Genomic DNA, 25,021 nt, shown 5'->3' with positions numbered 1-25,021 from the left:
CCCTGCCAAAAACCCAGCTGGGAAGCGACATGGCATGGGGGCGGATCAACGGTACTTTACGGTACATGAATATCTGGACTCATTTATGCGTAGACTACCGTACACTTATGACTGTATGCATTGCATGCTGTATGTACGGCACGCAGGCCGTTCCCTTTAGGCCGTGTTTACATGTTTTGGTTTGTTTCTTTTATTTGAATTCGTTTAGAGCACAGGCAATTGTGCCTTCTCACCAGAGGAAAAACCTCCGGTTCCTGCTAAGAACGAATATAATATTATGAGAGAAGGAAATATTAAAAAGAATCATAACATGATAATTCCAAAGCACAAAGTATGTTATTTAGAAAAGCGATCCTGTCAGTTTTTCTATTATTGTGTTCACATGGCGCTACCTAACGACACCGCTATTCAGACACGTTGTCTACGTAGCTACGTAAGTTTCTACGTAAGATGCTCGGTACCTGGTCCTGGACCAGGGAGCTACTCCATGGCTCCTAGATCCTACCATCGCGCGGCCGGCTGGCCGCATGCGTGGGCATTGCAGACTTTTTGTTGTTGCCTTTTCGGATGTGCATGCACGAGGAACTTCCTTCTTTGGAACTGCTTCTTGCATGAGCTGTTTCGGATATTTCGTCTCCTGGCCTGGCTTATTTCGTTTCGGCGCTGCTGAGACCTCCTTTCGCGGAATATTACTCAATGACAGGTGAGTTGACCAGTTCCCTTTGATTCATTTGCTTGTGTTGACTCTTTCATTTACGAAAAGTGTGCTGATTTTGGGCGGAATGCAATAAATAATGGAAAAGCTGACAGGATCTCCTTTCTAAATTTAGCTTTTCCGCTGCCGAGGCCTCCTTTTACGGAATACTCAATGACAGTTGATCTCTGAGTTGACCAGTTTCCTTCGATTCATTTGCTTATGCTCACCCTTTCATTTACGGAAACGTGTGCTGATTTTACTAGTATTCGGATTTAGATCCATTTCTATCTCTTTGTCCTTGTCTACAGTGTGCGAAGAACGCGAGTTCACCTTCTTGACGGTAAGGCTTATGTTAGATGTGTTGTCGAATTACTCATATTCATTGCACATTAGTACGTTACAAGTAAGGCACTGGTCAGTGGCATAATATCGTTGGCATTTCCCAATCTGGAGGGAAAGGTTCAAGGACTCATTGACCGAGTTTGCCAAAATAAATTCGCATATCAGGGAACATCTCCATTGTGGAGAGGCTCAGTAACTTGTTTGCTTCATACGAAACAAGCCAATGGGTGCAGTCTCGTCTCGTGAAAATCTCGTACTTGTATGATTGGATTTGTTTACTCGAGTCTGGGCTGTTTGATTTGTGAGTACCGCCGAGATTGCACTGCCCCAAATAAAGTTTCGTGCCGCCAAAGCAAGAATTACGATCTGCAATCTGTTTGTAGTACCTGCAAGAATGTGCAGTACATGTATCGTACTTTCTCTGTTGCTGTTTCAGTTGCCGTCATGTTGCTAAAGAAAGGTTCAGAGTCGGTGTGGCTTAGAATCTTTCGTTGTAGAAGAAATCTATTCGTATGTCTATTGGAGAAATAATTGTATTTACTGGTTATAAAATAGGTTAAGACAAACTCACAGAATAAATACCATCGGTCCCTTGGTGTTCGTCCTAAAGAGGTTCGACTAGATATCATTCATACTCACCAAAAGATGTGTAAGATTTTATTATCATGGAGTGCCTTGTTTATCTCTCAGTATCAGTACCTCCAACCATAGCCTTGACCCGGTTATCCTCAGGATCAGTGCAGTTGTTGGAACGAGGTATCGGACTCAGCAATGTATTTGTTTACATTTTAATACATGTTTATTGTTCCTCCTTTGCTGTGTTGTTTTAGAAAATCGTGGACTAACAGTTTGAAGTCATTGAACTACTTCCAAAAGTTGTATCGACATGAACAGGATTACGATTTCAGTGCAATATGATGCTGGATGACCTTATCACGATAACCCATGATTATAAAAACACAGAATCAACAAAAACATCTGCGACACACACCTGGCGCATGGCTACATTTCTCAAATAAATCTGATCGAGGGTGGGGAAATCTGAAATATCTGAAAGGCAAGACAAATTTATGACAGTCATGAAATTCTGCAACAGCAACATGCACAGAATGACCTCCGTATAAAAACCACCTGTTTCCCCGCCGAAGAACATGCATTATGATAGTGCCATTTTCTGCAGAAAAGGCTTGCACATCAATGCGTATAATACGGTATTGCTATGATCAAGAGTACATAAACCTCTTGATATGATGTGAAGGCCATCATTTACATAATTATTGATATAGGGCATTCCATTGATTGGTGACAGAAAAAAACAAAAGAAATTATAGCAAGAAAAACTGCTTTATGGCAGTTTTCTAAAAAAGGTTATTGTGTTCTAGTCCATTGACCCCGTCTAAAAAGTAAGAAATTACCGAAATGTGATAGCCGAAAATTAAAATTTCACACAAAACCTCACAATAATCACACACACAGAAAGAAAAGCTACATGTAGAAGTGTGTATGAATTTTTGCACGAACTTTGCGTTCTGCACATTTTCGTAGTTTCTGGGGCCAAGTGCACGTACGATCTCACGAAATTTCCTACGACAGTTCATTTCGCGTTCCCTGCAAGTTTCGCGTCCAAAGTTGCGAAAGTTCGTGCGAATTTTCGCACTTCATGACGTATAGCGAAAGTTTGTACGCATTTTCGTTTTGCAGAACCACTCTAGTGACTCATTTGTTTCAAACGAGACGAGTCAATGAGTCGGTGTGGCTCAGAATCTTTCGCTGTAGAAGAAATCTATTCGTATGTCTCTTGGAGAAATAATAATTGTATTCACTGGTTATAAAATAGGTTAAGACAAACTCACAGAATAAATACCATCGGTCCCTTAGTGTTCGTCCTAAAGAAGTTCGACTGGATATCATTCATACTCACCAAAAGATGTGTAAGATTTTATTATTGTGGAGTGCCTTGTTTATCTCTCAGTACCTCCAACCATAGCCTTGCCCCTTTTATCCTCAGGATCAGTGTAGTTGTTGGAACGAGGTGTCGGACTCAGCAATGTATTTGTTTACATTTTAATACATGTTTATTGTTCCTCCTTTGCTGTGTTGTTTTAGAAAATCGTGGACTAACAGTTTAAAGTCACTGAACTACTTCCAAAAGTCGTATCGACATCAACAGGATTACCATTTCAGTGCAATATGATGCAGGATGACCTTATCACGATAACCCATGATTATAAACCATTATAAACACAGAATCAACAAAAATATCTGCGACACGCACCTGGCTACATTTCTCAAGTAAATCTGATCGAGGGTGGGGAAATCTGAAATATCTGAAAGGCAAGACAATTTTATGACAGAGTCATGAAATTCTGCAACAGCAAGCTGCAACATGCACAGAATGACCTCCGTATAAAAAAAGTATCACCACCACCAGACCACTACTCACATGTCATGTTTCCCCGCAGAAGAACATGCAATTGCATTATGCTAGTGCCATTTTCTGCAAGAAAAGGCTTGCACATCAATGCGTATAATACGGTATTGATATGATGTGAAGGCCATCATTTACATATTGATAAAGGGCATTCCATTGATTGGTGACAGAAAAAACAAAAGAAAATTATAGCAATAAAAACTGCTTTATGGCAGTTTTCTAAAAAAAGTTATTGTGTTCTAGTCCATGGACGGACCCCGTCTAAAAAGTAAGAAATTAACGAAATGTGATAGCCGAAAATTAAAATTTCACACAAAACCTCACAATAATCACACACAGAAAGAAAAGCTACATGTAGAAGACCTTTTCCCCTCGTGATCCTCTTTCCTATGCATGCATGTTGCCAATTGTTGGTGCAGTGCAAGTTTAGTGTTGAAAGCAGCATTTCAAGTGTTGTGATTATTGTGAGGTTTTGTGTGAAATTTTAATTTTCGGCTATCACATTTCGTTAATTTCTTTTAGACGGGGTCCGTCCATGGACTAGAACACAATAACTTTTTTTAGAAAACTGCCATAAAGCAGTTTTTATTGCTATAATAATAGATGACTTGCACAAAGATCCGAGCCGCGAGTGAGACGGGGCAAGCGCACCCTGTGCACCCATGTACCCAGGCTACACTGCGGGCGCGGGCACTGGCAACAGCAGCAGCAGCACCTACCACTCTACTGACTGTATGAGTACATGAGAGCCAGTACTAGGGTTTTTCCCTTGCTACTCTAACTGCACTGTTCTACAGCACTGTCTACTGTAGTGCATTGTGTGTTTGTGTGTGCGTTTCTCACTGTCCCATCTACTGTTTCTGAGCACAGGCATGAGGCAGACAGTGCTTGGCGTCACAATGCCGTCTCACTTCTCATGGTGAGAATGCACCTGTCATGACAGACCAGCAGATTGTCAGAATGCACGTGTCATGACAGACCAGCAGATTGTCAGAATACACGTGTCATGATAGATCAGCAAACCAGCATACAACTAACTCAAACTCAGACTAAGCAGCCTACACAGTATTAAAGGGGAAGTCCGGTGAAAAATTTAAATTTCACAGTCCGTAGAGTTCGGGTCGCTGAGTCGAATGGTCTTTGTCCGAGGAGGCTGCGGCTTATGGTTCGTCAGATACGCCCAATCGAACATGTGCGAATTTGAGCGCGCATCACCCAGATCCAGGTGATGACGTCACAGCGTGCAGCCAGGTAGCCACACCATCTAGTTGTGTACAAAAATGGCCATATTCGGAGCGCGTTCGATTGGGGAACCGTTTGTCGCAGCTTCTTCGGACCAAGACCATTCGATTCAGTGTTACAAACACTACGTACCCTGTGATTTTCAGCTCGGTAAACCTGGAGCCAGCAGGTTATACCGTATTTTAGCCGTTTCCGAGTTGGACTTTTCCGTCAGCCCGTCTACATGGTCTACCATGGTCTACGGCTCTACGCGCTCTGCGCTGCGTGCATGCAGTGCGTGCAGTGTGTTATCTACATGCATGTAGCTGTAGTGCAGTCAACAAACTCATGTCACAACTGACACAAGACTCAGAAAACTAGTCAACACACGGACTTGTCATACACTCGACTCGTATCAGTCGTATTGTACAGTCATGTAGTCAGAGAACGTGCGTTTCTCCTTGCCGGTGCCGGTGGTTGTGCTTTGAGAAAGAAAATTTTAGTTTTCCGCACCCGCCTCATTATTTTATGCTACAGCGATGAGTGCACAACCGTGACAAGTGACAAAACAGCGAACAGCTCCCGGACCTAGAACTTTCAGATTCCATAGCGTTGCGAGCGAAGAGTCGTGCCCGTGGTTCAAAGAGCCTGCACTGTTCTCCAATTGAGTGGTCCGAAATATTCCAAGTTCGCACCAAAACATCACCATGTGGCAGGCTACTGGAGTCTAAGCGAATCTAATCGGTATGGAACAACATTTTTAGAGCACTCGCATCACTCTTCTCCATTTTGGCGACCCTGCTCTCCAGCGATCTGATAATTACATGAGCCTCGTCTGCAATAGCTGCTGCTTCTTCATCAGTCGGAAACTCAGTAGCGCTGACTCTTGACCGGCCCGTGCGGCCATTTCTTCAGCTGAATACCGAGGTTCTCAGCCCCAGACCGAACTCATGAAGGTCAGCCATGGCTGCATCCTCACTCTCACAAGGAGTTACAGGTCTTCGGGGTCGCTTGCACCACCTAATATCAGTCACCAAATCATTTGAAATAGCACTGACACTATTGCTTTCACGCACTCCTTTTGACCTAGCTGCACGCTATGACGTTGCAGAGGGTGTGGCGCGGCCGCATGACGTCATGGCGCAGCCCCCGAAACTCAGTTTTTCAAACGGAAATATCTCGAGAACGCTTTGTCGGAGACACGTGGGACCAACACCATTCGACTCAGCGCCCGAAACTCTACCGACCCTGAAATTTAAATTTTTCACCGGACTTCCCCTTAAAATCCATGTATAAATATCAGTACTCAGTGTAGTACGCACTTTCTCTCGCATCCATAACTATGTTACTAGTACATACACAAATAGGAGATCCCCCAGATAGGCGTTAGCCTTTGGGTAATCCTGAAATAAAGATTATTATATTATTATTACAAGCAGCATGCAGTGTTGCTAGCATCACTGTCTATAGAAGCACTGTGTTGTCAGGAGAGTGCCAGTGACAGCAGTAGTACCGGTAGTACTAGCAACATTCCTACACACATACTTCCAAATATAGACTACAGTAGCCAATTGAGTTATCTTTCCAAGATTCCTTTTGAGTTCCTCTCTCCCCTCTCCCGGGGAGACCCACGTGACCAATTTTGGCAGTGAGCAAGTGCAGTACAGTACAGTGTGTGTATGTGTGTGTGTGTGTGTGTGTGTGTGTGTATGTGTGTGTATGTGTATGTATGTGTAAGTGTGTGTGTGTGTGTGTGTGTGTGTGTGTGTGTGTGTGTGTGTGTGTGTGTGTGTGTGTGTGTGTGTGTGTGTATGTATGGTGTACATCCTCTGCAGGATGTGGTGTTGGTATGTTATAGCGTGGTGGATCGGCAATTCTTCAACAATACCCCATCTGTGAGTGCATCCGTGTATTATTTTCCTTGGTATGCTATGATATCTGTGTACACTGTAGCTCTTGAAGTGGCCGGTAAATACCCCCACACACACACCTCTCTTTATCTTTCTCTCTTTTCTGTGTGTGTATGGGTGTGTGTGTCTCTCTCCCACTCATTCCTCGACACACCACACGCATGCATACACACAAGAACGCACGGACACACGTACGTACACACACACATGCGGACGCACACACACACACACACACACACACACACACACACACACACATACTTGTACTTGTTTCTCACTGCCAATACTGGTCACGTGGGTCTCCCCGGGAGAGGGGAGAGAGACTCAAAAGGAATCTTAGAAAGATGATCAAATGGGTATTGAACCGCCCAACGGCCGACACCCCCTCAAATCCCAAAAAACTCTGGGTGGACTTGGAAATGATCCCACTTATGGGCTTACCACACCTCAGTTAGGGCGCGCTCACACTGCGACCAAAACCAGCGTCCATGCGGCCATGCGGCCAAGTTGCATGGCAACGGCATGATAAATCGTGACCGCGACCTCCGGAGGGGGTGCCACGACTTGGCGGCAACATGATCGTAGACGTGAAGCGTATTTGTGTACAACCTGGCCTGAAGTATGTTCAATTGCTCAAATTCCGGTGTGTTGATTTATGAAAACTGGCGGTTGTCGATGTCACCGCATTTGCACACTTTTAAAATTTTGTGGTTGTGGTCCTAGATCCTGCACGCACGCACCGCCATACTATGCATTCTTTGCCCTTTTTGGACGATGTCGATTTTGTTTTCGTTTTTGTAGTTGCTTCGTTGTGATCGGGTCAGTGACCAATTTCTACAGTACAGTGTACTCATTCAATACGATGGCAGCTTGGTCTGGCTTTTAGGTTTGGGCAATCATCTTTCTCTACTTTTCTGCGATGATGGAATGACATTTCAGTTACATATCATCGGAAAATACAGTTCTCATCTCGGCAACAGACGAAAGAAACCACTACCGGAATTTCCACTGCACTGGCACTTGCTCTAACCACGAGGTCAGGAAAGCGAAAGCGCTTGGATGTCAGCGGCAGTCCCTCAAGAGTCCAAACCTACCTGATTGTATGAATTATTCTCGTCGACTTCAAGAATACGAGCCACGAGGCACTTCCTCCAACATGCAACTTGCGAACATTTACATCCAAAACGGGCCACAACTTTATTAGGAAACGCACGAACTCTTTTGGATACGAACTGCAATTCGTAAAGTTTGTGTGACAACTTCACGTCTACGCGTGTACGAGGCCTAGTGTGAGCACGACTGCCACGTTTCTGCGTTTTGCTGACGCATGGACGCGTGCTCATGGTCGCAGTGTGAGCGCGCCCTAAGTGGGTGAGGACAAGGTGCAGAAAAAGGATTGACGGCATCACGGTATCCGTCCTGGGATCCAACTGCAGTTACCCCTGCCCCCAGTGAAGGTAATACTTGCTACTAGTGTGGGTGGCTAAATCAGAGGGGATCTGATATAAGCGTCACTAGTACCATTGATTACACAATAGTTAATCTAGCCAGAAGCAGTCCATGGTTAACAGGTATGTATACTTCAAAGAGAAAGTATATGAACCCTGAAACCAACAAAGGTGGCAGATATGTACAACACAATACAACTTCAACCAGCCGAGCCTGTTGGCAACAGACCCCACACAATCAGGCATAAGTGTACCCACCAACCGAACTAGCTGGCACCAAGCACACACACACACACACACACACATAAACGCACGCACATTTGTATGCACACACACGCGTCACACAGACATACAGAAACACTCTCTCCTTCTCTTTTCATCTCCCTTGCTCTTTCTCTTCTCGAGGATCTTTTTTCATGACAATTTCGACGGTAATACGGGTAACATAACAGCGAGTCCATCATGCAGTTCTCTGTACGATATCCTCTGTGTCTCATGTACAGTTTTCGGAGATGATGCGAACGCGCTATGGTCAGTCTCTTCAAGTAGCCCTGATTGGCCTCAAGAATGATCTACGTAGAACCTCGGATCTTGGCACAGGACAAGTGAACGAAACACAGGAGGTGAGCGGACCAAGGCAGGATGCAAGTATCTTGCTTGATGTACGATGGAGACGGTTGGCAGTTTTGGAGCTCCTGCTCCGGCCTCCTTTTCTTTTAGGATTGAGAAGGACTGGTCTGCAGACCACTTGTTTTACGCCAAGGCGCTCAAGCAGAGTAAGGTAGATATATGTCAGGTCTGCCAGGTGGACCTTCAGGGCAAGCCTGGTCATTGCGTTGTTACAGTGAAGAGTTCTGCTGAGCGGGAAAAGATACTGGACGCAGGAATCCGGATTTCCGGTAAGCAGGTGCTCTGCGAGATTTCCGGGGTGGACTTAACCCATCTGCATGTGTTTGGTTGCCCTGTCGGGCTTCAAAACAGTAAATTGTGTGCTGCGCTGGGCCAATTCGGCCGAATTGTTGGGTCGCCTCAACAGAAAAAAGTATTGTTTGAGGGATTGGAAATAAGTACTGGCACCCGTGTTCTCAGCCTGGTCCTCCGATCACCAGTTCCATCTACGGTTACCGTAGGTCAGTTGAAACTGCGAGTATGGCACCGCGGCCAACAGCAAACATGTTGGCGCTGCAACAACAGTGGCCACGAGGCTAAAGCATGTCCCAACCGTGGGGCACAGTCTACAGCTTCCCAGCTTCCACAAGCACAGCACCGCAACACAACCGGTACGAGTACAAACCCTCCCAGCGTCAGTACAGCCACTGATACGGGTACGGTGACTACCCAGCCCGCAGAAGCCGCTGTAGAGCCAGCTGTCGTCAGTGTGGAGACAGGTGCAGCTAGCAACACAGGGCTGAACACTGCCTCAGTCAACAGCTATCGCCAGGCACTTTTAGCCAATGGGACCAGCACTGGCACAACTGATACCAGTAACCATGTGCCGGCTTTCAGCCAACCTGGAGACAACGAAAAGAGCAGCGGGACAGCCCCCTCTCCTGATGACGATGGCTTCAGACTGGCAGCAGGCAAACACACCTTCTTCGCCACGACGGGGCACCAAGGTTTGATGTGGGGGCCTGAAAGAGGACCCCTTGAGGTACCCAAAACAGTCGAGAACTGCTTCTAGATCTGGGGCGCTCTCACGATAGAGGCGAATTTCTTCGGGGCAAATCCATGCACAAGTTTCGCGGAGCGTAAGTTTGAGCATGCATCAAACCCACTCAAAAGTTCAAATTTGAAATCTCGCACACTTCGAGTGCCACGTGGTGCGCTTCAGATGTAAAAACGTATTCCTGGACGGTACTCTGTAGAATTTAGGTTCTAGGTCGATCGGGTGTGCCTCGCCTATGCCATGGTTTCACGTATTTTGGCAATACCAACTGCAGTGATGAGCTCCTGCCGAGTGCTGGCGCCATGGCCGGCCAGGTACATGATGCTATCTCCTCTGTACCGGAACCTGAAACGAATAGAGCTCTGAAGTGTATTCACCCAATGCCAAGTGCCAAATATTCTGACAGCCTGCACGGCATCCGAGGAGTCCGCAGTTCGATGGACAGGACTCATCAATCGCTACGAGCCCCTGTTGTTGAACCAGAAGAAAAAATATGCCTGTTTTGTGGCACGCTGAAACAAATAAGCGAGCTGTACAACCAAGCAGGCGACATCTCAACTCGTGACAGTGGAAGCAGAAAAGAAATAATTGCGGAACGCTGCTGCCACACGACAAGATCAAAGGATTATGGCAGCAATCAGTTCAGCGAATCTGATCGCTAGAGAGGTACACTACCATAAGTCTTGCTATCATTCATGCACTTATGCAGATACTCTCGCTAGGATTGTAGCAAGCAGACAAAAGACGCACATTGCTGACCTCACTGCCTCATCGAATTCCTCTGAGGATGATTTCTTCTCTGCTGTAGGCAGTGAACTACTTGATGACTGTGTTCAGGGGCGTAGCCAGGATAGTGATCAAGGTGGTTTCCTCGACGTTCCCACACAAAAGAGCATGCCTTCATTGTGGTCCTTTCATGTCGGCCGATATTTATATATTTTGTTATTACACAGACAGAAGAACGTGAAGTTGTTGTTTCGTAACTCTGAGTTTCATGAACTGAATCAATCCGATCAGACGAACATTGATACTGACCTTGGCCTGAGAGTGCTACTAATACTAAGTCCGCTGCGCTTGCCACATCCATGGTATATATCAGTACTCTCACTCTTAGGGCAGGGTCAGTATCAATCTTCGTCTGATGATCGATCTAGTTCGTGAAACTGAGAGTTACGAAACCGCAACTGCTCGTTCTTCAGTCTGTGTATTCCGCTCTTTGCCTTCGGCAAATTGAGCCGTCTACGAACAGTGGATGAACGTCACATGGTATATTTTGTTATCATAACCACAACAGCTCTACGGAGAAACATGTGGAGAACATAACGGCATAAAACAAGACATTCAAAGCGGATGATGTACATTATAAGGCTGACGTGCCGCACTGTGTAGCGTACTAACCATTCCAAAATGGCCAAACATCAGACGAAATAGTCAAGGGCAAGTAAGAACGCGTAGATTGGTTTCAGATTTAAATAAAAAACCACGTAAGTCCGAACAGGGATGGCTACAGTGTGCGATGTGTAGAGTTATGGTCCGCGCGTTATCGTCTTTCTTGAACGAGCTGCAAACCAAGATCGAATTCGGTTTTTTGGGGGGGGGGGGTGCTTTGGCACCCCAAACACCCCTTCGTATGCCCCTGGTGTTGTTGTGTTCGCTGCGGAAGTACAGTTAAAAATAGTTCATTCCCTTTGTTTGACCATACCTGGTCTTTGGGTCGCAATATACACAGCGGTTAACTATCAGCATTGTCTAATATTTTGCGGAACTATTTCCCTAGTTTGAAACAAATTTGATGCCGCATTTCTTTATGTTTAGGTGCTGACACACACACTGCATTTTCAGCCACTGCATTGCTGTAAACCATTACGTTGACTTGCACTTGAAGTAAATGCACTCTTTCTAAGGCCGACTCCAGTGTGCTTGGCACGGGTTTACTCATATCAGTCTCTATACACTGTGGTGGAGGTGACTCGACAGTCTCTATACATGTAATTAACTAACTCGTCTCATCAGGTTTCCTTTGTGTATTTTGTTGTCACATGTAATTCTAGAACATAATATAATTATTAGTATTATTGCTTTGAACTCATCCGTTATGCGATAGTGTGGTTGTAGGTACACACTGCAAGGTAGTACATGACATGACACCTGTGTCGCATGTTGTGTCATACTGTGCAGACTGTGCAGTACTATTTCTCCTCTCTTCATGCCTATACTTCATCCAAATTCAGTAAAAATTCGTATGCTGGCTCTCCTCAGCCTCTGTGGCTCGAATACAGTTCACAAACATCGCTATGATGCTTGCAATAGCCTCAAAATTCAAATTAATGATCCAGTTGCCATGGCAACGCGTAGAAAAACAATTGTCGCGATTTGGTCAACAAAGCCCCAACACAGCTAATCAAGAGACACATGCCTGGAAAGCCCTGCTCTTGCTCTTTCATTTGGTCATGTCAAACCTTGGTGCCCTTTCGTGGCGAACGAAAAGTCACAATTCTGCACCCTGGACTGCGGACTAACTGTCCTATCAGGGCGCACTGAGCCACCTGCCTCTGCCTTGAACGACCCGCAAATTGCGTGGGCTAAGGAGTGTTCAAACCGTGAGCGCAAGAAGCTGGCAGAGAGAGTTGAAGCTGCCCGCAGAGGAAGCTACTAGTGCAATGAAGGTAATTACGGTTAATACTTACTGCACTTGCTCTTAATCCCCATGCTGATCCCTTTTTCCCTAGTAATGATAGATCATCAGAACACAATTTCTTTAGCTGTATCTTTTTTAAATGTTAATGGCGTCTCTTAATCCCTTAGCACCCAGCTTTTCCCCCTCCAAGTTAACTACTAGTAGTGTACACAGTCAACATCTCTCCCCTGGGGCTGGCGCTGGCATCCCAGGTCCCAGTGCTCATGGCTCTTGTACCCAGAATAACCGTTCTGCCCCTGCTCACCGCCTTACCCCACTGACAGAGTCCTTCATAAGACTGGGCTTTTTGAATGTTTGTAGTCTTCGAAACAAAGTAGCTGAGGTCGCCGATATCCTACAGCAATACAACTTCGACATATTTGGCGTCGCAGAAACCTGGCTTGACAGCACAACGTCAGACAGTGATATTGATATACCAGGTTACTGTGTGATACGGCACGATCGTTCAGTGCGCAGAGGTGGCGGTGTATGCTTTTATTTCCGTTCCGGACTCCAGGTAAAACCGCGCCCAGAGCTTTCCGACGCTAACATTGAATCGTCCTGGATCGAAGTCAAAGGGCGACGAAGGCGACAACTAGTTGGGTGCTTTTACCGGCCACCTGACGAGCCCATCTTGTACTGGCAGAATTTTGAAGAGCAGCTGCACAGGGCTTTCGTGGACAACCCAAGCATCACAGTCATTGGCGATTTTAACGTTAATGTTTCAACCCCTTACCCACCTTGTCCTATCGCCCGGAAATTTCTCGAACTTTGCAACTGCTACGGCCTCACTAATCACGTTCATGCTCCGACTCGTATCTCACCGGCGTGCCCATCAGGTACAACTATCGATCTCATTCTTTCAGCTAGTCAAGACATCAGTGAGTGCCACGTCCTGCCTTTGACCATTAGCGACCACTTTGGGATTGAGGCTAACCTGCACCTTCAGGTTTCTCGCAGCGTGTCAACTCAGGCAGTAGAGCGGGTCCGAGCTCAGAGAAATACTCGATCGGTGAACCTCTGTGAATTTCGTCGGGATGTCAGCTCCGCAGGGCTGGATGATTTTACTAACACGCGGGATGTGGACACCATGTGGGCGTCGTGGCATACCAAGTTCTTGGCTGTCGTGGACAAGCATGCACCCATCCGCTATGTATCCTCCAACCGCAAATCCCATCCGCCCTGGTCCGACAGAGAGCTCCACAAGCTCAACCAACGTAAAAACCAGCTACACCGACGGTGGCTACGCGATAAGGGAAACCAGAATCTTCACGTACAGTTCAAGCAAGCACGCTCAAGCGCCAGAAATGCCTATCGCCGAAAGCGCAATGATTTCTTCCGAGCGCAATGTGCCGCGTCCAGTCAGAACCCGCGTAAGCTCTGGAACGTCATAAACTCCGTTACGAACAGGAAGAGAGTACGTGTGGAGCCTACTTGCCCCATTGAAGAAGTTTCGTCAGTCTTCCAGGCAGTAGTAACAGACAATGCCCGTCCTCACAGCATCCCGCTACCGCAAGGTCCACAGCCTCAGACTGCAATGTCAGAATTGCCCCAAGTGTCTTTTGGCGAAGTAGAACGGCTTCTCCGACAAATCAATCCTGCCAAAGCAACAGGAAGCGACGGGATACCTGGTCACCTTCTGAAGTGCTGTGCCGATATCCTAGCTGCGTCCGTGGCCACGTTGTTTAATGCCTCGCTTGTCAATGGCACTGTCCCCACAGCCTTCAAACTCGCACACGTTATCCCGCTGTTCAAAGCCGGGGACCCGTCTATTCCCACTAACTTCCGTCCAGTGTCCCTACTTCCCATATTATCAAAACTCTTGGAGAAAGTCGTACAAAAGAAGCTAGCCCAGTTTCTGGACATATCTGGTACCCTCCCCACGACTCAGTTTGCATTCCGCGCAGGCCACTCAACGGAGGATGCCCTGGTACTTATGCTAAATCGTATTCTTAGTGCACGGGACAAGCGTTTGTGTACTGGCATATGCCTTCTAGATATGTCAAAGGCATTCGACAAGGTTCGTCATGAACGGCTACTCCAGGACCTATTCGATATAGGCATAACAGGGACAGCCCTAAAGTGGTTTTCCGCCTATCTGTCGGGCCGTACTCAGCGTATCTGTATTGGACGGGATCAGAGTGCCATTTCTGCACCATCCTGTGGCGTGCCACAAGGTTCTGTTCTAGGACCGATCCTTTTCAGTATCTACACCCGCGAAGTTCCAACCATAGCTAACCAGTCTTCATCAGTTCAATTTGCCGATGACATTGCGCTGATCAGCAGCAGCACATCCCTGGACACGGTATCTGCTACGCTATCGGCCTCGGTTTCTGCACTTGCTGACTGGTTGCAGACCCGTGGTCTCATTTTGAATGCAGCCAAGAGCCAAGTGATCCCTGTATACCCCAACAGGCAGCCTCAGCAGCCCCAGCATACGATCAATGTAAACTGTCATGAAACGCCGATTCCTGTCGTTACTGCGGCCAGGTATCTTGGAGTGCTCCTCGACTCGGATCTGTCATGGACGCCCCATGTTGATCGCTGCACCGCTCGACTGGCCCAGAGGATCGGAGCACTATGGAGGTTGCGTCGCTGCTTGACTCATCAGAGCCGAGTTCTCTACTTTAAAGCGATCATCATGTCTGACCTGATGTACGGATCCAATGCGTTTTCCCCGCTTCTTACTGCCAACCAATTGGATCGGCTACAAGTCATGCAGAATCGGGCGGCAAGGGCGGTTTTCGGACTCTCGCATCACACCTCCACGCGTACCCTCCTGCTGCAATTGGACACCTACAGAGTATCCGAGATATTCAGGCAGAAGTTCATCGTTCTGGTCTGGAGGTCTCGGAATGAGCACGCAAGTTCTGAACTGCAAGCCCTCCTAGTTCCTTCGGCAGCTGGCCCAACTAGGTTGCACTCCACCATGGGTCTGCGCCAACCGCCAGTTTCCACCAGGTTCGGCAAGGGTTGCCTCGCGTTCCGGGGCGCCCAGCTGTGGAACACATTACCCAGCGATATACGTGCCATCTCCACGCTCCGCCAGTTCCGCGCCAGCATGATCCCGCACACACTTACTGGCCTTAGTACCTAGAGTACCAGACGTCCTGTTTGATGATCAGCTGGCTTAGTTTTTCTCCACCTCTATCCTAATTACATCAGTCCCCAATTTCATTTATTACTGCTTTCTATCTGCATTCGCCACCTTTTCATTGGGCAGATCTGCCCGTTTGGTTTGCGAATTAAAATAAACACAACAACAACAACAACAAGTGGAGCACAGGATGGAAGCAGAGTACGGGATGGAAGTGGAGCAGGAGAGGACGGTGGTGGCAATGGTGGTGATGGTGATGGTGGTGATGACACGATGCAAGTGACGTTAGAGGAAGCGACGGCCATGTCCTCTCGGATACGTACTGTTTATCATGCTGTGTGCTGTGCTCGGAATGTGGATGAAGTAAAACAGGTGAGAAATCCCATTGCACACACTCTTCTTATTGATAATCATACTCCCTCCATACCTTGCTATGTCTATTGGTATTGTTGTAGTTTGACATCTATTTGATGTGGAGTGGAAAATATTGATAACATCATGCCTCCCAGTGCCCTTATGCGCAACAGTGTGTGCTTGTTTGTGTGCGTGCGTGTGTGTTTGCATGTGTGTGTGTGTGTGTGTGTGTGTGTGGTTGTGCGTGTATGTGTGTGTATGCGTGTGTGTGTGTGTGTGTGTGTGTGTGTGTGTGTTTGTGCGTGTCTGTGTTCACGTACACATGCACACGTGCATCGCCAGGTCTGTACAGAGGTGTTTCAAGCTGTGTTGGTGGTAGGCCTTGGCGGATAATGCTCGAAAAGGTGGCAGATTCTGCTTTTTTTGCACCGAAATTGGCAGAACCATACAAACCTTATGGCGGGCAATTCCTCGAATTCTGCTCCATTTCTTTATCCACATACCAAACATGCATAAAATTACCAGAAAATGTACTTAAGGTGGCAGACTACCCAAAAATTCGCTGAAAAATCGAATTTGTAAATTCATATTGAGTGCTACGTCAGTTGAAAGAGCATGAATAGCTGCAAATTCTCTGAAAATTGTGTCCCTATCTGACCAGCCGTTCAAGAGTTATGGCCGAAAATGTGCCCTTGCAAGGAAAGATTTTTTTGTTGCATGCTGTCATTTGTTGGCAGCACTGTATTTGAATGTGAGCAGACCGTGCGCAACTTGTCGTATTATGGAAACACGCGAAAGTGTGCAGAATTTTGCCCCAAGTCCAAAAAAGTCCAAAAAATCACGTTAAAAAACCACGTATTGGGCTGCACGGCGGCGGGCGAAGCCCGCCGCCGTGCAGCAGGACTTTTGCCAGCACCCTCGTGACGTTGCAGATATGTGGCTTGATTATTGTAGTTGACGTTGATTTAGTGACTTTGGCAAGTTTGAGTCGTGTCAAGAAGTCAGGTAGGATTCAGTACTAGGCAGTAGTGAAACGTGAGTGGCAGTCTTTGCCGGTTTCTGAGGGCATCCTGGATTTGGTGTGCAGCGCTGTGGAAATGGCTTGCTGTGGGTGTCCCAGCACTGGATGTTGTATCAAAGGTACGACCTCGTAGCACGTGCTGTAATCGAATGGCGCCTAGTAGCATGCACTATGATCCGACACACCGCCAAAGACAACAACCAACCGTTCCTTCTTCGTTCTAAGATTCTGTTGAGTAAGAAAAGTGTACGGTATTATATGTGACCAAAAAGATACAGTGAAAGAAAAGCCTAGCAAAGCATTGCAAGGCACGTTGGTTCGGCTGCGTTGGTTCAGCTGCACGCTAGTGCAAACATGCAGATCGACAATGTTGGGCGGAAACCAAACACCACAACATTGCCAGAAACTAACTTGTTCACACCTACATACAATCATGAGTCCATACCGTGTCTGGTCTGGTTTGTTATGTTAGCAACCTAGAATGCATTGAACACATGGATTCGATCACACATTCCCCCCTGGTAACACAACAAAACAGGGAACTTGCACTAAAACGTAGAACTAAGGTTCTCCAAAGAAAAGAACAACACTCCACCAACAGCTAAACAAGAGAACAGCAAAATGCGTAATGGGTCTTGCATTTGCTAGCTTGCTCCTAACTAAGCACGCGCCAAGCTAGACTGATAACACGGCACACGTACAGTTTCAGGAGCCATAGCGCTGCGGTGGCCTAATGGCAGATCTGTCTCGCAGGGACATGCGAATGCCGCCATCCCCAATGTTGGGCTCAGGGCCTGGCAGCACTGATGCTGGCTGGTACAGATAACCACCATCTGTAGCCGCTGCACTGTCGTCCATCAGCGCTGTTGATTGGGCCAAGTCACGGGCGACATCCCTCTTGATGATCTCCACGTTGACAATCTTCTCCGCTGAGTGTGGATAGGCAGCCCGGGTGATGACAACTGTCGACGGCGACACAACGCGAACGATGCGCCACCCAGGCTCGTACGGTGCCAGGCATTTGCGGCTCCGGGAAGGCCGACGTAACAGCACCGCATCCCCTACGCTGTACTCTGCTCCTTCGATCACGCTCTCTGTGTCGTTCCGGGAGAGCTCTTCGTTTACGAGGTCTCGCACACGTGCCGGAGCGTCGGTGCCAGGGTGCGACGTCAGCTTCTGGTTGAGGAGCCGGTAGTCGAGGCAGGGCCGAACTGGCGTTGATGCCTTATGCTCCTGCGTAGCAGCGAGCAGAGGCAGCACACATCTCGGCTCACCATGGTTCACTAGCCAGCCGTTGCCGAGCCATTTTTCAACCTCATCTCCAAATAGCTGTTCCTGCTCCTTGGAGAGCTTGGATCGTGGGTACTCTCCAAGGCCTGACCCGATGCACGTAGTCGGCTCCGTCTTGTCCGCCCATTGCCACTGCACCTCCCACGCCTTGTCAGCCGTACTCCACCGGAGGATCATATCTGATGCCCGCAGCACAAAATCGCCATTGCTGAGCTTCTCCACGTCCGCGTGGTGAAAGTCTTCAGCGACGGCTCGTGCTTCCGACTCGGGGCGTGATGGATGCTCATCTGGGGTGCTCGACGCCAGCACCAATGGGCATGCAGCACTGACGGTCCCGAATACAACCCCCACCAGTTCTCCTGCGTCATACTGCATATGCACACCACCCAAAGTCGCGATGCTGTTAACTCCAATCAGCACATCAGCCTCCACGACAGACAGGTCGTCCACCACCAGCATGTCAGTCTCGGTCTCACGTAGGCGAACCACAGCACTATCCAGCCGTGAGATTGTACACTCCACGACGCCACGGACATCCACCGGACTGCCATCGATCGCATTAATTGTCGATGACGTAGGCCTGATATCCAAAGCTAGGTCGGTTGCCAGGGCGCTAGCTACAAGGGAGCGGGATGCACAGGTGTCCACAGCAGCTACTACACGCTTGCTTGGACCGCCGGACCGTTTGATGTCCACAAAGATCCGTGGCAGACTGTCACCTCCACTGCTCAGGCATAACACCTTGGAGTCACCATGATCACCAGAGTGCACAGGAGCAGCGGCTGCACTCCCACCCCGCTGCTTCTTCTGCTTGAAGGCCTTGAACTCCGCACAATCTCTCATCATATGCCCAGCCTCGTCGCAGAATAAACACGTCAGCTGACTGTGTTTGGCTTGCTTGTGGCTACCGGTACCACTACTCGTGCTCGCAGGGCAGTTCCGCTTGAAGTGGCCAACTTGACCACACTTGTAACACAGGACACGTCTTGCGGAGTCGCGACCTACACCTGCTGCAGCGGTCATCCTGGAAGAGCCTGATGGAGCCCGATCGTCTAGAGCACCGTAGCTCACTGCTGCCACACCGGGCTTCATCGATCGTTCCACGCTTCTAAGCCGCCTGACGTACTCCACGCAATCGTCGATGGTGCCCGTTTTTCCACTCATACGGAGCTCCTTCGCAAACTGAGAGGGGAGCCCGGAGAGAAACTGCCCGATCACTATTTTATTCTTCCCATCAGCATCAACCTGCTCACCAGACAAGGTGAGAAGCCTCTTCAAGTCCGCTGCGAAGTTGTCCACCGACTCGTCTCCTCGCAAGATCCTGGACGTAAACATCGAGTATGCTTGATCCGGTGCCATCCCAAAAGCGGCGGTCAGCTTCGCTTTCACATCGGCCGGCTTCTTCTTATCCGCTGCCGCCATCTCGTTCCACACGGTGAACGCCTCACCCTCGAGATAGAGCGGTAGATTCGCCATCTTCTTTTCGTCCGAGTCCCACTTCTGCAAGTCCGCGACAACTGAGAACTTCGCCCAGAATTCGCTCAGGTCGTCCCGACCCCCGCGGAACGGTCTCAAGAAGCATTCGACTTTGGCCATCTCGCACTGCTACCCAATTCGCCCGACTAATCCGAGTTACAACACAAACTCCTGAGTCCCGGGTTTCGGCACCAAAAAGTGCTGTAATCGAATGGCGCCTAGTAGCATGCACTATGATCCGACACACCGCCAAAGACAACAACCAACCGTTCCTTCTTCGTTCTAAGATTCTGTTGAGTAAGAAAAGTGTACGGTATTATATGTGACCAAAAAGATACAGTGAAAGAAAAGCCTAGCAAAGCATTGCAAGGCACGTTGGTTCGGCTGCGTTGGTTCAGCTGCACGCTAGTGCAAACATGCAGATCGACAATGTTGGGCGGAAACCAAACACCACAACATTGCCAGAAACTAACTTGTTCACACCTACATACAATCATGAGTCCATACCGTGTCTGGTCTGGTTTGTTATGTTAGCAACCTAGAATGCATTGAACACATGGATTCGATCACAACCCTAAACCTAAAAAAATTCAAAAATTGACTTGGGTCTGTGGGAGTCCGCGAGAGAACGCCCACTCGTTCCGTTGTGACAGATTCCAGGGCCACGTTGAGGGGCCCTACCCCACCACCCATGGCTGCTTCTGGACTTGTTTTAGGTTTGGGTCCCGCGCACGGACAGAATGGGCACGAAAATGTGAAAAAAATGTAAATGCATTTGTTTGGCTCCTGGGTGGCTCGCACACCGTGGCACTATGCCGGAAATTTGAGTTTTTCCGGCCTGGAAAGCCTGTCAGTGAGGCGCAAGAACTTGTAAATCATGTCCTGAGGGCCAGCATAGTGGCAGGAGTGTGTGGTCAAAATTTCACTCAAATCCACTGAGAAACACCAAAGGTACGGTCAATTGAATGCCATATGAAATTTATGGGTAGGCTGCCCCCTTAATTCTGCCAATTTTTCTGCCGGCATTATCCGCCAAGCCCTAGTTGGTGGCGCTGCAGAAGAGCCAGCCGCACTCCTCGCAGAAGTCCTGCGTGTGCATGTAGTCTGTGCAACACTCTAGCCAATGCTGTCGTTCTCTTTGTACCACTGGACCTGCCAGCTCCCCAGCCAGCACACGATGGAAGCTTATCGTCAATTCTGTGATCAAAGCGGTGAGGCAGCAAGCGTGTAGCTCATAGCGGGCACCACAGGCACGTGTTTGCACCCGTTAAACTTTCCACTTCCGTTCATCATGTATTCAGAATGCTTTCGCCTAATGGCCTGGGGGATCGCAGTTCTGTGCTTGGAGTAGTAAAGTAGCAGTAAATTACTACTCTCTGGTCCTGTCCCTGCTGGGAGAGCATGATGGAATGCCACCAAGGACATTGGAATAACTAGACCAGCCTTTGTCAGCCAGGATAGTAATGTTTTATCCACATCCAGAGACCAAACTAATTGTGGCGTTGCCGGTCTGTTACCATGGTGAATTTGAAATGCTGTAACCTGCAGTGGGTTTATACATGTTACTTTTCAATTGCAAGTTTCGTTTTGGAATTAATTTTCGCTATATTCGTTAGGGTCCGTCCATACATATCCAAACTTTTTCACAAAACGAAATATTTTCGTCATGTGATGGGAAGGGGTTGACCACTTTTGTTTCAGAAAACATTGACTCATGTACATGGATGTTGGAGTACAGTGACACACTTGCGACTTTTCTTATACGTGAAGTACTGTAATTTCAGAAAGTTTCGGTGCTCAAAATTTTCGGTATGAGGGCAAAAGGCCGGGTAAGGTGAACGGAAATTTTAGGTACAGAGATGCAGTTCCCTATTGGATCATGTGTGATACTGTAAAAGCCATATATATAACGAAGTGCTAACTCTAACGAGTTAACGAGGAGACATCTGTCGTAAAAATAGAAATCGTTATACGGAAATCGATACATATACTGTCCTATTGAGCGTTGAGAATGAGTGAAAATCGTTACCTTTGGTACATGTAAACTAGTCAATTTTGTGAAATCGTTATATATGCGCCACGTTAGAATAATGGCTTTCACAGTAGTAGTTGTTCGGTGCATTGAAATTTTAGGTATGAAACAGACGCACCGAAAGTACTGAAAATAAAAGTACACCGAAAATTTGTGAAATTACAGTATAATCTATATACATGTATTACACTAACATTTTTTCGTTCTGAGGGTGAGAGGGAGGGGTTGGGTTGAAACGAAATTAATTCGTTTCGTGATATAATATTGATATTTACGGACGGTCTCCTTACGGCGGGTTCCACTGCACTGCGGCTCCGCTGCTCCGCGGCACTTGGCTGCATGCAGCGGAGCAGCTCGGTTCCACTGAAATCCGACATTCCTTTACCGCGGCAGTGCTCCATGTGTTGTGATGACGTTTTACCTGCCAGCGCGCGCGAAATCGAAAAAAATTCTCGTGTTCTCGCCTGCGCAACGAATTAAAATTTGAATTTTAAAATTCTCACTTACAAAACAATGCAAAGCACGGGAAACAGATCGAGCAGCGACCGCGGCTCGCAGTTTTTGATCAAGAATAGGAGCGAAAGTTCGCGGTGAGCCGCGGCCTTGCTGCTCCAGCTCGAGCCGCGGTCACTATGGTAATGATGACGTTTCGAGCCGCGGATGACGAGCAGCGGAGCCGCAGTGGAACCCGGCCCTAAAGGGGCAGGAAATAACTAAAATTTGTACCAAACTAAAGTTTTTTTCCCTGAATGTTATGATATCACCTATGATGTCATCGTGACATCACACTGTAAAAGGGTCAACACAGACTCCATTGGATATTAGAGAGGTTCTGCAAAACGAAAATGTGTACGAACTTTCGCTCTACGTCACGAAGTGAGAAACTTCGCACGAACTTTCGCAACTTTGGACGCGAAACTTGCAGGGAACGCGAAATGAACTTTCGTAGGAAGTTTCGTGAGATTGGGTCATGTCGTACGTGCACTTGGCGCGTGCAAACTACGAAAATGTGCAGAACACAAAGTTCGTGCGAAAATTCGTACACACTTTCGCAAGGCCTGTCGCGAAACTTCGTTCGAACTTTCGTTGTGCAGAACCTCTCTATTAGCATACATGGTGGACGGGTGTGATTATGACGTCACACTGTCCAGCAGTGACACCAAGAATACAGCGTTCTGTTTGCTTGCAATAGCATACTACATATCAGCCATACCGTCACTATGTTTGTTTCGTCATGACAACTGGTGAACATTGCAAGAACACACTGCATTCTGGAACCGTGATTTGTTGCATGACTGTGTTGTCAGTACACATACTCTGAGTATATATAGTAGGTAATGTACACCTGTAATTAATCTCCTTGATTACCAACATGCACTACCGTAAAGTACCACCAGAGCGCCCCACCATCTCGTCCTTCCATGGTCGTATTGTGGAGATGATCTCTCCTATCTGTAGATCATACGAAACGAACCTTGTACACACATCGCATGCTGTGCACTCAATCCCTACTCAATTTGCCTTCAAGCGGACATGCAGCTCCATATAAACCTGCCAAGTGTGACTTTAGTATACTAAGGTTCACACGCCGTAAAAACTCTGTTGCACTCTGCCATACGAATTTCCTTTCCCTGGCTGTATAATCAAGGTGAGGCGCTCTCGCCAGATGGGGCGCTCTGGCGAGACGGTGCGCTCTGGCGATCTGGCGAGACGGACTGCTCTAGCGAGACGGGGCACTTCTGGCGAGACGATGTGCTCTGACGAGGCGGGGCGCTCTGGCGAGACGGGGCGCTCTGGCGAGACGGGGCGCTATGGCGAGACGGTGCGCTCTGACGAGACTGGGCGCTCTGGCGAGACAAGGCGCTCTGGTGAGACAAGGCGCTCTGGCGAGACAGGGCGCTCTGGCGAGATGGGGCACTCTGGCGAGACGGGGCGCTCTGACGAGACGGGGCGCTCTGGCGAGACGGGGCGCTCTGGCGGTACTTTACGGTGATATGGATGGTTTACTTTTGAGCTGCTCACACATGCCATATTTGCAACCTGTACCAGGTCAGAATGATTTTTTTAAACTCGTCAACTGATGTCTGAATGTTCAGGTTTTGTTTCCATAGCGACATTTCTGTATTTTCTCCTGATATTCTTTTCTCGAATCCCTTTATAATTTGTCTTATACAATATAGTTTTTTGAAGTTGCGACTTCGGCGGTAATAGTCATGAAGTTGATTGTTCCAACTAGGAACACACGCTTCTTGCCGAACTTGACACTTGACTGACTCACGACTGCCATCCGGAGCACACGAGGAGCACGTCGCACCTTCCACTCGGCAAACCTGCAAGAAAGCACCACTCCCTGCTCAATACACGGTGTTTCGGGGAATTCACCGCTCATCAGTTGAGCTTGAGTAGGCTGAGGAAGATTGTGCCTGAAAAGCACAACTTATATACTGCTCTCCAGGCCAAACCATCACCAGGGATACAAACTTACAGAGACGCTTTGTTTCCAGCGCAACAAACACCTCGTGAAGCTCCAGGTAGCAGCGTGAGTCGTGTATCGAGCAGGGAGTGGTGCTTTCTTGCAGGTTTTCCGAGTGGAAGGTGCGACGTGCTCCTCGTGTGCTCCGGATGGCAGTCGTGAGTCAGTCAAGTGTCAAGTTCGGCAAGAAGCGTGTGTTCCTAGTTGGAACAATCAACTTCAATAATTATAGTTCTTTGTTATAAATGTACATCAGCCCGGATTCCCCTCCACATTTCCTGTCTTTGTCCCGGTGGATTTTATTACAGTTATTTGTTATACATCAGCCTAGATTTCCCTCCACATTTCCTGTCTTTGTCCTGGATTTTCTTACAGTTATTTGTTATACATCAGCCTAGATTCCCCTCGACATTTCCTGTCTTTGTCCTGGATTTTCTTACAGTTATTTGTTACACATCAGCCTAGATTCCCTCCACATTTCCTGTCTTTGTCCTGGATTTTCTTACAGTTATTTGTTACACATCAGCCTAGATTCCCTCCACATTTCCTGTCTTTGTCCTGGATTTTCTTACAGTTATTTGTTACACATCAGCCCAGATTCCCCTCCACATGTCCTGTCTTTGTCCCGGTGGATTTTCTTCGCATTGCCAGTGTACGCATGTGTTGGTTCAGAATCACCAGAATTTTCTTCAAGTATTTACTGGTGCTTGTTCAGAATTGCCAGAATTCTCTTCGAATTGCCGGAGTTTGTTCTGAATAGCCGGGTTTTGTTTTTGTACTGCCAGAGTTTGTTGTGTATTGCTCTGGCGGTATTTTACGGTACTTGTAAATACGTATGACATTTTGCTCGATGACATCATCTATCTGACATCTTCTGACCCTCTTT

The 25,021-nt window shown here is 47.6% G+C and overlaps 1 protein-coding gene across 1 annotated transcript in view; it reads left to right on the top strand.

The window, feature by feature from the left end:
* LOC135821866 (cdc42 homolog) overlaps nt 1-12,013 on the top strand; it is a 38,991-nt gene extending 26,978 nt beyond the window's left edge. The window contains exons 5-7 of the mRNA XM_065334865.1: nt 6,527-6,586; nt 8,553-8,711; nt 11,894-12,013. Of these exons, the coding sequence (XP_065190937.1) occupies nt 6,527-6,586; nt 8,553-8,711; nt 11,894-12,013 (339 nt within the window). The remainder of the gene's footprint in view (nt 1-6,526; nt 6,587-8,552; nt 8,712-11,893) is intronic.
* The last annotated feature ends 13,008 nt before the right edge of the window (nt 12,014-25,021 follow it).

Source organism: Sycon ciliatum, chromosome 7 (assembly GCF_964019385.1).
Source record: "Sycon ciliatum chromosome 7, ocSycCili1.1, whole genome shotgun sequence".
Lineage (NCBI taxonomy): Eukaryota > Metazoa > Porifera > Calcarea > Leucosolenida > Sycettidae > Sycon > Sycon ciliatum.
Note: the sequence above shows the minus strand (reverse complement) of the source record. Positions and strands in the feature narration are given on the sequence as shown.